General features: G+C 36.3%; 1 protein-coding gene across 1 annotated transcript in view; it reads left to right on the top strand.

The window, feature by feature from the left end:
• The window catches only part of MYO16 (myosin XVI), a 399,305-nt gene that overhangs the window by 196,379 nt on the left and 184,713 nt on the right, over window positions 1-18,213 (top strand). Inside the window, exons 8-12 of the mRNA XM_087757041.1 lie at window positions 1,809-1,884; window positions 3,269-3,422; window positions 8,834-8,984; window positions 15,275-15,385; window positions 17,581-17,646. Of these exons, the coding sequence (XP_087613167.1) occupies window positions 1,809-1,884; window positions 3,269-3,422; window positions 8,834-8,984; window positions 15,275-15,385; window positions 17,581-17,646 (558 nt within the window). The remainder of the gene's footprint in view (window positions 1-1,808; window positions 1,885-3,268; window positions 3,423-8,833; window positions 8,985-15,274; window positions 15,386-17,580; window positions 17,647-18,213) is intronic.

The raw sequence follows: 18,213 nt of genomic DNA, 5'->3' as shown, positions 1-18,213 counted from the left end.
GCAATTGAAATACTTTTGGATAGTGATAATTTGCTGTAATTACTCTACAAATATTTCTACTGTTAGGCACAGTTCTGAAGATCTGGCAATTGGATTTTAAAATACTCCTTCTAAAACATAAGTGAATGAGGTTAAAACTAACACAGACGGTTTCGTGTATCCAAAAGCAGGTAACTGAAATTAGCAGTGACCTGGATACTTTAGTCCTGGTGATGTGCATCAAGGATTTCCAGCAGGAGTTATTTCTTTGGCAGCAGGAAGCATTGACATTGCAGCATGGAAGGGACTTATTGCATCATAAATCCAGAACTTTGGTAACCCAAAAAGTTGTATAATGTTAGTAAACTGAAAGTGCATTTAAAACCCCTCTCCTTTGGTAGAACCAGTACCACTTTTCAGAATGACTGTTAACGAGATTATGCAACTGCTGCTGATTTAGTCAGCTCAGTGACTAAGTATGCTCCATTTTTTCATAATGAAAAAACATAGAGATATATGTGTTCAGGGTTCTCAGTTGAAAGCAGGGCTAATTGGATTTGGAAATAAACTTGTTATGGCTTCCTCCCTGCTTCCACAGTTTACTGAATTTTCTGCTGTTACTGTCAGAATGGAAAAGCATTAGAAAGCTGAGGAGAGCAAGATCTTTTTATTTCTGTAGAAATTTGCAACAATATTTTCCTGGTTTTCTGTGATTAGAAGTTTGGGGGTTTTTTTGCATTTAACTGATTCCTCCTTATCATGGTCTTTTGTAGTAAGTCGCCTCCTGTGCACTGAATCCATACTGAATTTTGTTATTTTTATTGCAATGATTTCCTTCCTTTTCAGCCTTTATTCATTTATTTATTTATTGCTTGTTTTGATGCCAAATTACTATCCTTTCCCTTAGCCGCCTTCCAATTCAGGTCTTATTTATCTGTAGCTCTCTTCTTCTGCTTGAAGAATCCTTTCTTTTCTGCACAGCTTACTTTCTCCTGTGCTCATCCTGGCCTCCCCTATTGGTTATATTTACATTATAAATTCTGTTTGCTTTAGCATGTATCCAAAAGTGCAAACAGTTCTCTCATTTAGTTGAGCTCTATAGTCATATTCTAAATATATTTTTTGCTCCTTGTGCAGTTTATTCCTCCTTTCTGACCAACCAGTTTATCAGGGTAGACATTACTACAGCCTTTGATGGAGAATTATTTCTAGACTTCAGTGCAGCAATAGAAGAGCTCACTAAAAACAGTTGCTTGCAGCATTCTTGCAGGAATTGAAAAATATGTTTTAGACTTTTTCATTATATGATACTCTACCCAACTATACTCTACTATAATTGCTACCATTACTAATACGTTAAATGGATTTGGTAAGCATAAGATAAATGTGCCCATTTCTACTACTGACAGAGAACAGATTTACTTCCAGAATGGCTGTGAGTCAGACCCCTTTGGCAGTGAAGGTTCACAGATGTTGAATTAGTTAGGAATAAAGAAATATTTGTGATCTAAGTCATGACAGGTGGTGATGGAGGGTTAGTTTTTTTCTTTACTGATGCGGATTTTTTTACACGTGTAAGGATGGAGACTTTGGGGGTGGAGTTATGCTGAGGGTACGCTGAAATCATACAAGAACTGTATTTTATTCTGCCTTTTATGATATATACCAATGTCTGTAGTACCTGCAGAAGGTGGTGTTTTGGAGGTGTTGCCTATGGTTTATCATATGATTTCAGCTAGTGCAGGAAGGAATGAGTAAACGGAACGACAAGTATACTGCTCCTGTCCTACTTCTGCCATTTCAAACACCTCTGTTTTTGCCCATTTTAGACTAACCTTGTGAAGCTGCTCTTGATGCACTGGGCAAATCCCAATCTTCTAAATTGCAATAATGAAAAGCCTTCAGGTAGGTGAAAATCCATGTATATTATGTATGTATGGGTTACTGTGACACTGTTTTCTTTCCTTCTTGCTTTCTTAGTTATATACACACAGGCACACACATATATATATGTGTATACTTATAGTTTATATAGTGTGTAGAGCTATATACACATATGCGTGTGTGTACATACGTTTTGTCATATATTGCTGAGAACTGCTAGTCAAGATCATGCAGGATGTCATATCACGTGATAGCATGTTTTTCCATTTGTTGCATTCCCTGTTTATTTTTAGTTATGTTTCTTCCTTGTAAGTTCTTCAGTGCCTTGGTGGTAGCTGCATTTACACTTCCTTGGTGACTTCTTAATGAGTTCATTTCTCTGTCTCAACTGATGATAATACATAGCCTCATGAACTGGAATCTCTATAGCTGTTGACTGAAAACAAATTCACCATCCAGTTTTCAAGTGTAACACCTGTTGTTTCCCACAGAAGAAGGCACCTTCTTAGACCAGATAGCAACAGGGAGCTGAAGCACTGGCTCTAAAGATAGCAGAATTATAGAATACATTAGGTTGGAAGGGACTTCAGGTCAACTGGTCTAACCCAGTGATCAAAGCAGGGCTAATGCAGTAATGCTAGGTAGCAGCATTGGAGAGAAGAAATATATGGTTGTTCAACCTTCTATGCCTAGGATAAAATGAAGAAGGAAACCAGTAATGTAGAAAATAGTATCTTTCTGTCAGATTATGAGCAGAAACTTCCTTTGCATAATACTTACACTGAGATATGTTATGCCTCAAATAATGTGCCACCTACAAATACACTCACAGGGAACTTCATGACACTTAACCTCAGGAAAGTTGTTTGTGGTTAGATACATGCCAGTTTTTGTTTGTATAAAAGGCTATGGACTAAACTGAGATTATCTAACAATACAGCCAGCTAACCACATTTAGTATGAATTTAACACAGTTGAGTTAACTATACTTCCAGTCTGCAAACACAACTGATTTCAGCACTTCTGTATGTGCAAGACATATACCTCTAGTTTGTAGAAATGTAAAAGGTTTGAAAAGGATTTCAGTACATGTTTTCATTGAAATACAGAGTTGAAAACAGTTGTGTTGCTTTTCCTGAAGTCCTATTATTGAATAATACTTCAGTTCACTAAACAGTGAGAATGGTTTTGACATTTTGCAAATGACAACTTAATTCCATACTGAATTTTCTTTGCCTTTGTTTTCTTAGTAATTTCAAGTATTATTTTATGATCAATATCTGAGCAATTATTTTCATTTTATCTAGCCGGATGTTTGATCTTAATCCGATCTAGAGATTTGAACTGAAAGGAGCTTTTCTGCACTGTTTTCTTTGTCTGATATCTTGGTGTTCCAATGTCTTAGATGTTGCAGCTTCTGAGTTTATTGAGGAAATGCTTCTGAAGGCTGAAATTGTTTGGGAGGAAAAAATGAAAGACCCTTTAGCTGTTTCTACTTTATCTCAAGAAGAGCCATATGAAGAGATCATCCATGATCTGCCCACAATTTCCAGTAAACTGTAAGTGTTTCTGTTGTTAAGACTGATGCACTGAGGCCAGATTATCATTTGAACTGTATATGTAAATCTGTGAATTCTGTCTGTGTGTCCTTGGAGGTATTCAAAACCCATTTGGACGTGGTCCTGGGCAACCAGCTCTTTGTGTCCCTGCTTGAGCAAAGGGGTTGGACAAGATGCCCTCTAGAGGTCCCTTCCAAAGTCAAGCATTCTGTGATTCTGTGATTCTGTGCGATTTGATGGGTCAAGTAACTTTCATTTTGGAAAACTACTGAATCATCTTTTGTATTTGTGTCACTCATCTCTTTTTGTCAATCTTAATTCTATAAATATAGATTATGAGTAATAAAATACATTGTTATAATTGCCAGTAAAATTATCTGTGGTTGCCTTAGCAGAATTATTAGAGGTTAATACTGTAGACCCAAACATCCTTTTATTAAGGTAGATGGGAATAGTGTAGTAAAACTACCATTGCTTATGAGAGAAGCAGGGACAAGTCCTGAAAGTAAAAATAATATGTGCAATAACAGATAAAATGATACAGGTCCAGGCAGTTACAAATTTGTCGTTAGATTTATACTGCTGAAAAAGGAAAGCAAAAAAGGAAGCAAACATTTATACACTTAGGGAAAACATCTTTCTGAAGCTTAACTTCACTCCAAGCACCTCTTCTCTTCCCCCTTGTTATTGCTGCAAGTTACACTTAATCCCTTCAGTGACGGATTCAGGATTCAACAGGGCAGGGTTGCAGTTATTTCTCTTTGCAACTCCTTCCTTCTTGCTTGTTTCCTGTGCTTTGGCATGGGTCCTCCACAAGCTGCAGTACCTTTGGGGGTGTACCGGCTCCAGTGTAGCTCCTCCAAGGGCCACAGTGCCTTCAGGGAAATATCTGCTGTGGTGTGGACCTATCCACGGGCTGCAGTCATTCCAGGGGTGTACCTCTGCCAGCGTGGCTCCTCCATGTGCCACACAGGAAAAGAGCGAGAAGGAAGCAGCAGCAGAGACAAATAACTGAAGTTACTTCGTAGGGTGGTGGTGTCTGCTCTGATGTAGGGCACCTCCTACTCCTCTGACCTTGGTGGTCCCTCTTTTGTTTCTGATTCTTTTTGTTCCCTCTTCTTCTCTCCCTGTGGCATTTTCTGCCCTTTCTTAAATATGTTTTCACAGAGGCACCACCAGCTTTGCCAATGGGCTCAGCTGTGTCCTGTGGTGGGTCCATTGCAGGGCCGTCTGAAATCAACTGTATCCAGCATGGGGCAGCATGTGGCCTCTTCTCACAGAGACCCCCCTGCAGCCCCTTTGCTACCAAAACCTTGCAGCTTATGCCCAGTACAGTAATTTGCAGGAAATGCACTTTGTTCATTGCATGGTATAAATTTTTACAGCATCTCATTATAAGGATTTACAAATGTGTTTGTGATGCATTATTAATTAATGCATTACCACCTTATCTGAGTGTTTCTTACTGTTTTGCTAAAGCATTATCATATATGAATAAAATGGTAGAACCTAGCCCATGAAAATGGGTGGCAGTAGAGGTCAATGAGCAGGGAGCTGGTTTCATATTGGAGACCACATTGTCATATAATCAACATTTGTCTTTCCTTTCTACCAGTATGAGTTTCTTTGAAGGTTGACCAAGTAAATTAGCTAAAGGACAGAATTTTACTAATGTCATGAGGTGTTTGAAGGTTGACCAATGCAGCAAACCTAAGGTCTATGCTGTAAAGTTTTGCCAGTTTTAATTCTAGTGGTACAATCAGAAGAAATTCTGTTACTCCACTGGAAAAAGTACCTGCACCAGAATACGTTAATTGACATAGCTTATAGTTCAGGCAATTAAATAGGCTGTATCTGTTTAAAGGTGACTTTAGACTTGTGATATGGCTGCAATGATCACTACTGCACATCCAGTTTAGTACATGTACTTGTAGAACTCTTCTTGATGAAATAGTCCCTAAGCCCACAGATAGTGCAGTCATCTAGGTAGTAATAAATACTACAAAATTAGGAACTTATTCTCAAAGTAATGCTACCTTAATCACATTATATATTTTCTGATACATATTTAAGTAAGTAAATATTAATTATAGTAATGGATGTGTTTCAAAAACAGCAGAAGAGTGTAAAGTAAGATAGAATATACACAGATATGTTTGAGACAACAAAGCAGAAAAGAGATTACATTTTTCTTCTTACAGACCATTTCCATTTAACCATTTATGTAGCAACTTGCATCTCAATTATTCTAGTTGTTTCCAACACTCTTCTAGTGTTTAATCCATTCTGAAGTTTCTGTTATGTAACTTTAAAAAGTTTTTTAGACTGAAATTTCAGAGATTATGCAGTTTACAGATGTTAACTGGCTTAGAAATTGTTTGGAGGATCTCAGAATTGCCTGCAGAAGGATTACAGTAACAGAAGTTCTCTCCAACAAAAGCTATAAGCTCAAAGAGCCCATGAAAATGTCATTGCAGCATCTGCCTTGATATAATGCTTTTTATAACATCTTTCTACCAAGCTATAAGCTGCAGTAGTAATTCAAATATTGATGATAAAACTGCCAATTATTTGATTGGCAGCTCCCAGGTTTTTGTATTTCTTTTTTCTTAAAAAGAAGGACATGCTAGAGGATGGCAACTTACAGAAAAGCATCTATTTATCTAAAAAAAACCCTACACAAACTTCAAATTCATTCCATATATGATGACTTATACACCTAAATATTAAAATGACTATTCCTCCATATAACATGCAAGAGTTTTTCCCAGTTAGGTATGCCAATAGCAACAGTCTTACCTTGTTCAAATCAGATTACCCTAGATAACTCTCCCTCCTGTCTATTATGCAACATTATTTTGGCTTAAGTCTCCCTTTGTGGTTAATTATCTATTAATTATCCATTAATTTTCATAAAAGAAGACACTTCATGCTAATCCATTTGCCTACATTAACATAAAATCTTTTCTTGTGCTGTCCTGTAGTTCAGTTTTCAATGGCATTGCTTGACTTTATCTTGTGACTGGCAGAAATACATATGAATGTTAATAGAAATATTTTTCTAAAACACCACTGTTTTCTGGAAACATTTTCTTTCGGTTTGTTTTATTTCTCACAATGTCTTCTTGAACATGAGTCATAATGAACTGTTGGAGTAATTTTAATAAGTTTTTTCTTTCTTGTAATCATTCACATTTTTGTTGTAATATGAATTATATGTCAGCATTTCCATTATCAAAAGTCCTATTAATATCTCACAAATGTACATAATTGATAGGCTATTCTCCTGTACATCAACACATGGAACACGCCTGTTAAGTCATGTTATTATTGTCCTCTTAAGTTCAAAACGCATCTATGGAAACAGTAGGTACCTTTTTTCCCCACACTTTGCTGTGATTTACAACCTACTTCTCTTTTATGACACCTAAAAAGCTTATTTGGTTGCGAGGAGTTCACAGCTGAATTTTAAGAAGTGTTTCTAATGTGTGTTGTGTAGTTAACGCAAAAATGGTAAGATTAAATGGGTAAGGTTCAGCTTTGCAGCAAAAAAATCCTAGATCTTCACAATTTAAAAGAAACATCACATGAATAATAAAAAGTTATAAATGGCAGTGCTTCAGTTTTTAATAGTTGAATTAATTTGGCTTATACCTTTCTTTAAATCTCTCTTCTCTTTGTCTGTGATTAAATCTTAAATATAATTCAGACCAAAGGAATTTTTGCAGTTTTGGACAATAGCAAAAGACTACTCAAAAAGAAAACTTTGTATTTAATTATGTTTTGTTCAATTCTGAGCCTGGGTAAAATGTGAATTAGTATAAGACATTTCTGCTTGTGGGTGTCACAGCTATTTCATTTCTTCTACCGTCTAATCACTGATATCTCTTATTCTATGTCGTCTAATTGCCAAGTTCATGAAAAGAGTTGGCTAATGGCTTTTCTGTTCTGCAATCCAAATCAAGAAAAAAGGCAAAACCAGTTGGCTCTTGGATCTTTTGTCCATGTGACATTTGGTAAACAAATTTATGGCAAATTTATCTTAGGTCAATCAAAGCAGTAAAAAAACCCAATATTTTCACTAGTGTTCCTCTAGACATTGTACATTAAAATGTCTAAAGCAAAACATCATTAGAAAGGAAATTGTATATATTTCATTACAAAATGTTGAAACGAATTCTTTTGATGTTTGCAGACTGAGGGTTTTGTCAAAAGAAAGGGTTTGTTCATGTATTTTTTTCCAATGGGAAACTACATTGATTTGTTTTCCAATGAATTCTGCTTGGAAAGTGCTTTGCCGTTGCTTAGGACTGTACCTTTCTAAAACTATGTCTGTGTTTCAGTTTTGTTTCCAACAACAATGGAAATCAATGTTAGGTATGGTCCTCCTTCATTTCATTTGAGTTAACTGTGTGTATAATCCTGGCTTTATTATAATCAGTAATCAAACTCAAGTAACTTAGAGTAGAAATGAAAATTTTTTTTAACTAAGTTTGACATCTGGGCTTTATCCCATAGTGGAATGCACTATTCCCACATTCCCACATTGAATCCACATTTCCTTTCAAAGAAATTATGCACACATTTTGGCAAGGAGCTGCTGTATACTCAATGAGATTGTCTCATATGCACTGTCAGAGCCCAGACGATTATTTTTTAAGCTGTTTGTGTTCTCAGCTCCTGGTGCTGATTCCTCGCTAATTCCTCTGGATGTAAAACACTGCCAAAATCATCCAAGATTTTGGCATTGTTGTTTTTCAGAAGTGTGATATGGTCTGAAGTGTCAGTAGGAAAAACCTCTCTATGCATGTAAGAATAGGTTTAACTTATATGTGAAGAGTATTGTGTATCATTGCAGTAATTTCAGGAGTCTGCCGTTTGCTTGGGTTTTTTTAGCATATCACAAATTCAAAGCAGCTTTTGGTCATAAAATATATCTTGGATATTGTCTGATTAAAAGTAAGCTAAAAAGTGGTGAAATTTAATTTCATTAACCGCAATGGCAATATCTGTGTTGACTTATTTTAAAACATATTCTTTTTCAAAACAGTATTGTGTACGTTAATTGTGTATTTTAAATTCAGTTTCCAAATTGGCTATTGATTTGCCAGCCTAGTGCTGTCAAAAGCAGACTCATGCATATTCTCTTTGGCTTGCTCAGTTCTGCTTCAGAAAAGATATGGATAAAGGTGAATTTTAAATCAAAGTGTTTTGCTCTGTGTCTTTGGGAACAGACCAGCCTATGTAAACAGTTTATTTCTCACCGATTTCTTTTTTGTACTTGGACCAGGAACTAGTGTCTCAGCCCTGAATTGTATCGGTTCTGTGGTTTTGCCACCCGCATTTGGCAATCTTTCGTTTGTCTGACATCTTCAGGAGGAGTCTGATTGCTTTATTGATTCTCTTTGCAGCAATCCCCTGGCTTTACCAATTGCCAAGCAAGACAGTTTGCTGGAGAAAGACACCATGTTTAAAGATGCAGCTAAAGGCTTATGTAAGCAGCAATCTCAAGACAGTGCTTCTGAAAATGTCCCTGTGAGCACTACAACCAAACTTGAACAGGTAATGGCATGCAGTTTCTTGAAACGTTTGTTAGGGCTTAGGTCTGGAAATGGTAAACTTAATGAAGCTGAAGACCATAGCAATTTTTTTCCCCTCACCACACAGCAGTGTCATTTGCACTGTGGAGCCTTGTCTCCTTGATCACTCCCTGCAATCAGTCTGGCCCTGCAAAGAGTTCCCTCTCTGCAGATTGAACAGCTGCTTCCTGCCAGCTGCTGGCGGCAGGTCAGGGGCTGTGGCAGTTGGAGGGCTCAGAGCTCCTCCAACTCTATTCAGGGTTCTCAACAGGGGAGGGACAAGTGTTAGCGCTGCCCAAAGCGTGCTCTTGTCTCCAACTTCGGTTTACAAAGGAAAGAAACGCAACCTGGGAGACTGCAAAGACAAAAAGAATGTCGAAGGAATATTATGTTGCAAAAAAAGTGACTGTAATTTAAAGATCGGAATTGCCAGATTTACAGCTGCACTGTTAACTCCCTTTCTTGTGCTAATGCATTAGGATACAGGCACTGATTATTTGGATATCCCTTTACAGTTTTCTCCGCAGGATCACAATCTCATTCAGCATATAGGGTGAATACAAAGGGAGGCAATTATCTGTTGCTTGTAAATCTGGCATGTCCTAACTGCGAATGTTTAAGACTTAAATGTTGTTTTGGTTGGTTGTGGGGGTTTTTTTTGGTACAAGGGGTTTTATTTTCTGTTACATGTATTTGGGAAACACATATTCCAGAAGTATTTAGCCATTTAAGAGAAAAACTGCTTTAGAATTGGGGGGATGGAGGGGCGATTTTCCATTTAAAATAATTTACTGTGAGTTTGAAGCATAACAAAGGAGCAAGATACTGATTCCACTTAAACTGTGTTCAGTTCAAAAAAACCTGCATAACTGTCTTGGCAGAATCATGCGCATTCCACTGCTTTTTGTTTGAATGCTTTTCAGAGGAATGTGTTAATCATATGAGATCAATCAGTGAGTTCATGTGTCCATCGTACAAGTCCATCCCTGAAAGTCCTCAGCTTTGAAATCCCATACAGCACTCATTTCCCTCTTCAGTCAGAAGATACCACAAAGTGTTTTGCACTTGGCTTACATCTTATTTTCATGTCATAAAATTCCTGGCCTTGCTGACTGTGCAGTGATGTGATAAAAACACAGTCAATTCAAAAGAGAAGCACTGCTAGTCAGAAAAGTAAATGCTTGCAACCCTATTAGAAGCAACCCTCCAATAATTGTAGGAAAAGAGAGCAAGGTGTTTAGCTTAGGGTCTCACTGAGACTATCACTTGCTTCTAGATGTTCAACTGGAGTGTGGACAAGAACATATATACTTCCTTCTGCTTGGATCTGTTTTGGTGCAGACCTAGCTAAAATTATTCAAGTTTTCATTATCTCTAGGCTAGACTTTTGCTTTACAGTTTGTGCAGTAAAATATATGCAAGAAACTGATTGGAAGAAGAGCAGCTAATCTCCCGGGTGAGAAAGAGCAACCAGAGGTTTTCAGGCTGGTAGTTTTCTCCTCCACCATGATCTAGAGTCACTTCAGGGTCACAAGGCAAGTTTTCAAAACTTTACTCTTCCTGCTGTTTTACAATACATTCAGTGCAACTTCCCACAACAGTTACAATTCAAAGACAAGACAGCAGAATTAAAGGTGAATCTCTTTTAGCTCCATTAGCTGAGAAATTACTGCAGAAAACTCTCTGTGAAATTCTGCTCTACACGAGCTAGAAGGAACGTGTGTATGCTGTGGTCTTTTAGAAGCAGTGGAAACTACAAACCTCACCCAATATCTGCAGTTGCTGAATAAGGAATGATACTCTCTTGGAAATTAATAAGCAGGAACAGTCCTATCTGGGAAATCAGCATTAACATGGGATAGGTTAGAAACTGTGCTATTTCAGCTCTTGTGTTTTTAAATGACTGGTTACATTAAAAAAAAAAAAAATCATAGATTAACAGAACTTTTCAGTTGGCAAGGGCTAAATAAGCTTTGGCTTTTATGGACAAAAGAGGGTAAAACAGTTTAATCACTTCAGGAAACAATTTAATTTTAGTAAACTAAAGAAGTCCCATACTTTGTCAAATGAAAATATGAGTTTTTTTCTTTTTTGAAGTGACATAATTGTGATCCTGGAAACTGGCCTTTCCATCATAGGTATTTCTTGTTTCAGCATGTTCTTGCTAATGTTGCTTGCTTGTATTTATTGGCAGTCTCAGTTTTACAGAACATTAAGCTGCATTAAGCTGCTAACTTAAACATATTGCTTACTATGAGCAGTGCTTTGTTTCTTCCATTCCCTTCTCTTGTGGAATATGAGATACCTATCACAAGTTGGCTTCTGGCCAAGAATCAAGAAGCAGCAAAAACTGCCATAGTTGAAGAAAAGTAATCAAGACCAAAATTTCTGTGTACTTTGAATATTCTTGTTAATGTATTTTTTGTTACCCTGTGAGGATGGGGACTGTATTCTATACTATTTGCCATTCATTCTGAACTGTAGGTGTATGTATATTATATCCATATTTGTATATAAAATATGTAGAACGTAGTTTTCAGAGATGATATTTCCAAGTAACACTTTTTTTTTTTATTTCACAGTTTGGGAAGTAAAAATTTATTTAGTGCTGATACCAAAGGAAAGCTTTGAACAATCTCTTCCCCCTATCCCTGCCTCTTGGGTATACTAATTCTAATGAGTTTCACTATCTTTTATTCTTACCAGTTGCATTCCAAACTACATTCAAAGTAAGCATGTACTGTTTAATTTTTCAGTAGGATATGTGGAGTGATTACTTGGATTTTATGTTCATATATTATTGAAATAGATCAGCATGACATTTCTTATGCTTTGTGTCAGAAATTTCATACATTCTTAGGCAATATGGCATGCAGATTAGGCCTTTATTGGGGGATCAGAGAGAAAAATTTCATCTTATTACATCTGAAACATGCATTTTTAATAGCGAAAGCTCGTAACTTTTTTGGCTTTGAGAAAACTAACAGCTCAAATTTATACGTAGCCTCAGGATTTTTTAATTGCAAAAATAATGAAAAAGAGCCTTAACAAAATATTATTTCTCATGAAGTAAGATTTTTGTTACAGGAGGGATAGGAGATGGGGATCAAATGACTACATTGATAAAGCATTTTGGGTCTGGTCTCTCTTGGCCTGTATTATCTTTTGCTTTTTCCTAGGTAAAAAATGTTCTTTGATCACCTGTAATGTCAAAGTGTGTGCTGCCAAACAAAGCAAGCAGTATGAATAATTTCCAGAATTTTATCATAGCTGGCAATTTCTCTTCCTCTCAGCTGGGGAGGATATTTTTCTGATAGCAGATTGAAATTACTGGCCTGGAATTGAATTATGTGCTTCATGCCACAAACAAATATAGATTAAGTCTTTTCTTTTTCTTAATTGGGTCTTTTTTAAAAAAAATATTTTGTCTTTGGCTTATAATTCTTGTTTACATATTGTTGTCATATGAACTGTGTGATAGAGTATCCCCTGGTGCCCTTTTGATTGTTCTAGTATCACCACATACACAAGGGACAACTGTGTATATCATAATATTACACATAAGAGATAGAATGCATACTTATTTCAGTGATACAAGTATTTAAAAAAATAAAAAACATTAGAGATTGTTATCTGAGCAGATTGTGAATGCTGTTAAGTATATGTAATTTAAATGAGGAAATAGGAATCTTCATGTTAGCACTACAAAAACCTCAAAAACTAATAACTTCCAGACACATAGCTATATTGGAACTTATACTGTATTTATGGCTATTTTTCTTTTATGTCTTGTAAAATATGCATCATGCAATCAGTATGATAGCCAGATGCACGCATGGAGGCGAAAAAATAGAGAAAACTCATCTGTATGCTCAGAAAAGTAGACAGAAGAATAGAATTTGAAGGAGCCCACAAATAAGTTACTGTCATAATGTAAATCATGTTTACTCCCAGGTCAAATTAGTTGTGACATTAATGCATTTAGAGTTTCTAATTTCTATGTGATTTATTTGCTCATTGAGCTGTGAATTTTGATGCAAAGAGTGTTAGAAAATGCTGAATCACCAAATCCTAAACTTCATAGAAAAAAAAGTTAATGGAAAAAGATTTCAATTCCCTTACTTGGACTTTAACTGAGCACTTCATACTTCTAACCAGCTATGTATAGAGTCAGCATCTGTGGCTATACCTAGATTATGAAATAAAAACAAGCCAGGGTCTGTTCTCTGGCCTAGGGATATGTGGGATGGGTCCATGCACATCCATAAGACAAAACTCTTCTCCCTCAAAAGATGGGGCTTTGCCCAAACAGCCTATGGGAAATGACCATTGACATGTGACCTGAATGATACCCAGGTGTTATCTGCATGAGTGCCAGCTGCCATGAGCCAAGAACGTACAAGGAAGTGTGCTAACAGTTCACAAAATATGGAGAACCCCAAGGCAGTGTTTGAATCCAAACCCCTCTTTTGTTCACAAATAGAGACATTTATCTCTAGCCTAGTGTATGTTTAATCTTTATAGAGATAGATTAAGAGAAGCTCATTCTCTGGCACAGGTGTTCTGAGTTTTGATAGCACACAAGGGAGTATAGTAAAGACCTATGCCTGCTTTGTTCCTGCGAGCCAGGTGAACACACTAATAAGGGAAGGAAGCCACAGGCTTCAGTCTTTCATCTGCTTTCCCTCTACAAGAAACTTTTTTAAGTTCTTGAAATTTTTTTGTTAATTTTGTTCTATTTCAATGTGCATCATCAAAAACAAATGTCAAAATGTAATTTACTGTTTTTTTTCTGAGTGGAATTCTAGCTAGCCTTACATCGAACTGCCATGATTAAAAAAAAAGGCAAGAAATGCCATCTTCTGTATGACAGAAAAATCTGCATTCACTTTAATAGGGTGAGGAATACATCTGCAGAACAGGTAGACAGAAAGACACAGACAGATATAGCAGGCAACCTGTGTACGTGTTCGTATGTACATTTCAAGAATCTGGAAACATTGAGACAAAGAGAGATTGTTAGTCTTATTTCATTAAGATGAAGTTCTTCAGCAATATCACACCATGCAGCTCTGACAAGTGCAGGAAGAGAACCCAAAGCACTGTGATTTCTGAACTGGCCCTTGAACCTATGGAATCAATAGAAGTTCAGAAGTTTGGGATCAGATTCCCCAGTATTAAATACTGTGTTCGTTCCAAAATCTCCCCGTCTGCTTGCTGCTTCTATCACTGAATTCCTGCCACGTGCCACTGCCAGAGGCTGAGGGTGCCGAGTTGTTCTCCAAGAAAAGGCAGTGTCTGCTTTTCTCCTGAGCCTTCATCTTAAGTAGAATAGAACAAAGAATTCCATCTTCATTGTCCATCCTCAAACAGACACCAAGAGAGTATTTTAGTAAACTCCAAACGATTCAAATAGTTCTACCATCATTCACATGAGAATTTTCTCTTTCTAGGTATTCTGCTGAGATGCAAAAATGTTTTTCTTCGGGCTGACATAAAAAAGGAATCAACTTGCGTTTTAAGTTGAGATCATAATTTACAAGCACACTGCTTAACGTATCAATGTTTATTTTGTCTTTAATCCAATTTCACTTATCACTTACTCTTTTTTCTTCTGCCTCCTATTCTGTCTTTTGGATTTTGTTTTGGTTTCCTTAGCATTTACTTTACCTTGCAGGGCTTATATTATTCCTTCTAAATCTCGAAAATGTTAAGCTCATTTCATTCACCACTTTTGGCTAAAGTCACAGCTTCTGAATCTCTTCTGGTCTCCTTGACAACATGATTCCCACATCTTATTAACTTCTATTCTGCAGGAAAAATTCTAATAGAATTTTAAATGCTCTGTGATGAAGAGTAGTATGAGAGCTTTGTTAAATACTGTGCAATAAATAGTTTACAAGTGCACTAATTTTTATAGTCTTGATTTGTTCTGCCATAAACATTTAATGAAGAGAGCAGAATTGCATTTGAGCTGGGAATCTTTATGTGTTCAGGGATAGCAAATGGCACTTAGTAGGGGTCTGTGTTCTTAAGAGCCCATCAGACTCATGCACTGATACACCTTAACATTGATAATAATTTTTTATGTCCTTTTCTTGCTTAAAAGATTAATGATGTATAATTGTTTGGGAGGAGTGACAACTTTCTGGTTTCCTCATGCATTTTTTTACATAAATTCTAGTGATCTAGGTTTATATTTTGGGTTAGAACATTACAGTACAGAATGACTGGTTGTGAAGTTACTTTATTTCTCTAATTTGTGTTTTCTAGATCAAGCTAATGCCTCCAGCTCCAAATGATGACCTGGCTTCTCTGAGTGAGCTAACAGATAGCAGCCTGCTTTATGAGATTCAGAAGCGTTTCAATAATAATCAGATATATGTGAGTTGCTACTCACCTATCAACAGTAAGCTTTCAAAAAAGAGCAAATGAGAGAATAGGAAAAATAGGATTACTATCATAAGTACTGGACAGTAACCTGCCCCTGACTCAGGACAAATATTTAAATGGATCAGGACATATGTGTGCATTTTCTCAAGTTTCTATAGGAAAAGCAGAAATAAAAAATGGAATAACACTTCAGATAGGTTTGAATAAAATTTATATGTGTTTATTTCACAGAGCGAGTGTATTGGTAAAAATTGATGGGCACATGTAATCTTCCCTCTCAAACTACCAAAAGATCCTTCCATCTTTAATGTTATGTTAACTTAATTTTAATAGATTTCTGGAAATAGATTTCATGGAAACATGATTTCTGGAAATTTAAAAGAAATTAGATTTTAAAAGTTTAGAATTCAGCATGGGGGATTTAATTATTCATTATCTGTTCCTATATTACAGAAATCATTCGCTATATTTTAATTTTAATCATCTAGATACAAAATGAAATAATTATAGCAAGATTTCTGTAAAGCAGGTTTTCCTGGTTTTGCCATATTAAACTCGGGAGGCATCTGGTTAGGCATAGATTACTTCTGGAGAAAAATCTGCACCTGAAAATTTTTGTATCCTTGTACATATCTTATTCATAACTTATTTCTAACTTACTGAACAGCTGAGTGGCACGTTAATGTGAAGCATGCAAATTGTTTTCAAATGTATAAGTTGATCGCCCTGTTTAGATTAAAGGAATATGGGGAACTGGCATGTTGCTGTGAATACCTTTGAAATTTTGGGAACTTCAATTCTAGCTGTTATGGCATTCAATAATAATAAAAATTCTGGTTTTTAGAATCATGGATCAAAACCTATTTTATTATGACTATTTCTTTTGCTTTATCTCACTTTCAAAGGTGCCAAACACATAACTCTAACTGAATTCAAGAGGATCCACAGATACTCAGTATTTATAAAAAGGAAGTCTTTTATTTTAAAATACTGAAGATTTTACCTAAGAGGATCTCATATCCTGCTCTGGCATTCTCCTTAGCTTAATGGAAATTTATAAGCAGTGATCATTAATATTCTGCTCAACAGCAGCCACCGTGCTTTGGTAGAGTGTCAGCATCAATGCTAAAAACCCTTTCACGTTTGGGTGATTTGGTTCTCAGACTTAGAAGGAAAAGTCCTTGGACTCCAATTCCAAACCAAAATCCTCCTTAGCACTGAACACATCCTGTTTCATGTTTCAGCAAACTTTATTAAGTTCCATGCTGCAGGAAAACCCAACAGTGAAGTCGGGGTGGGGGAGAGAGACAAAATAAATTACTGCATTTCAGAAGAAAAACAGTACATTTGCTATGAAAGGCAATATTTTGTGCCTCCCCAAGTCAAAATACTTTATTTTGAAAAAGGCAGCATGACTGAGACTGTTCACATGATGGTTTGCTGTCTGACTCCTTCAGAGACAGGGGTCTGGCATTTTGCTAAGAGCATGATATGGCAGCAGCTACTTCTGTGGAGTGAGAAGTATACCAGCAAGGGCGACCTGCAATCTTATACTTAAGTACATCTTTCACATATGAGTGTTTAAATATGAAATAATAAAATCTTGGCACCTTTGCAATCAGTGGATGGTTTGCTATTTTTAATATAGCCGGGATTTTTTTTCTATATGCATGTACCTATGTTCATATACACATGTATAAATACTTATATATGTATCAATTGCTCTGTCTTACCCCACAAGCAACATATTTTAATGTATCAGTTCTGAGTAATCAGTACAGCATTTCTAAATTCTGTCATCTATCCTGTAAAAAATTGTTTGAGGAGCTTTTTTATTTGGTAGGCATGTCACATTTTTGTAGTTTAACAAATAGTAAATTGCCAATTAACTTTCAAATAATCTACCAATAATATATAGAGTGCAATTCTACTATGCATAATTTTCCATTATGAAGAACTCAGTTTTATTAAAAAAAAAAGAATAAGTAATGCTATCTGAATTGTAAATTTAGATCTCAATTTAAAGTTATGAAGATAAAAGCTCTGAATTTGTGGATTATGTTTGGTATGTTGATAGCTAGATTTAAGAGCCTTTGCCAAAAGTCCTTTCTGAAAGAAAACCATTAGCCTCCTTAAAGATTTAATTTATTACTTAGTAAAGCAATTATATCTTCTTTTTTTTTCAGACCTACATTGGTGATATACTGTTGCTTGTTAACCCATTTAAAGAACTTCCTATTTATTCTACTATGGTAAGCATTCTGTCTTTAAAATGTTATAGTGTGGTTCTTTTTCAGTGGATTCATATATTTCATTTAGCAGGCCAAACCCCTAAAATTAGTTAACATATATGGCCTTTTTTATGTTGGGAGCATCTTAGTTTTAAAATTTTAGCAAAAAATTTTTAATTTCTTCCAAGGTACCACTAGTTTTTCTGTGTCTTATTTGTAAAACAGCCATCTTGCTAATGTTTTGTGTGAGCAGTAGCACTTTTGATTGTTTAAAAACAGTTCCTGATGTATAACATGACCTCAGTGGTTTCTGCCATTGCCAAACTTGCAAAAATAGACACTTACTTCATGTAGTGGTTGTTTGAGTTCACACCCCCCTTGCCCAAAAGACGATGACGGTGATAACAACCTTGAATGGTGCAGAAAGGCTCAAAATGGCCGTCTGCGCTCCACACCAGGCCACTCAGTTCAGACACCGTACAGGCAATGAGTGCAAAGGGCTCGGCATGAGCTTAGCACTACACTGGGGCAGTCACACGGAGGTGGCTTGTGTTGGGCACAGGCAGCATGTGGTCAAAGGGAACTTGA

Source organism: Nipponia nippon, unplaced genomic scaffold, assembly GCF_047370975.1.
Source record: "Nipponia nippon isolate SJK-2023a ecotype South Korea unplaced genomic scaffold, ASM4737097v1 scaffold_2, whole genome shotgun sequence".
NCBI lineage: Eukaryota > Metazoa > Chordata > Aves > Pelecaniformes > Threskiornithidae > Nipponia > Nipponia nippon.
Note: the sequence above shows the minus strand (reverse complement) of the source record. Positions and strands in the feature narration are given on the sequence as shown.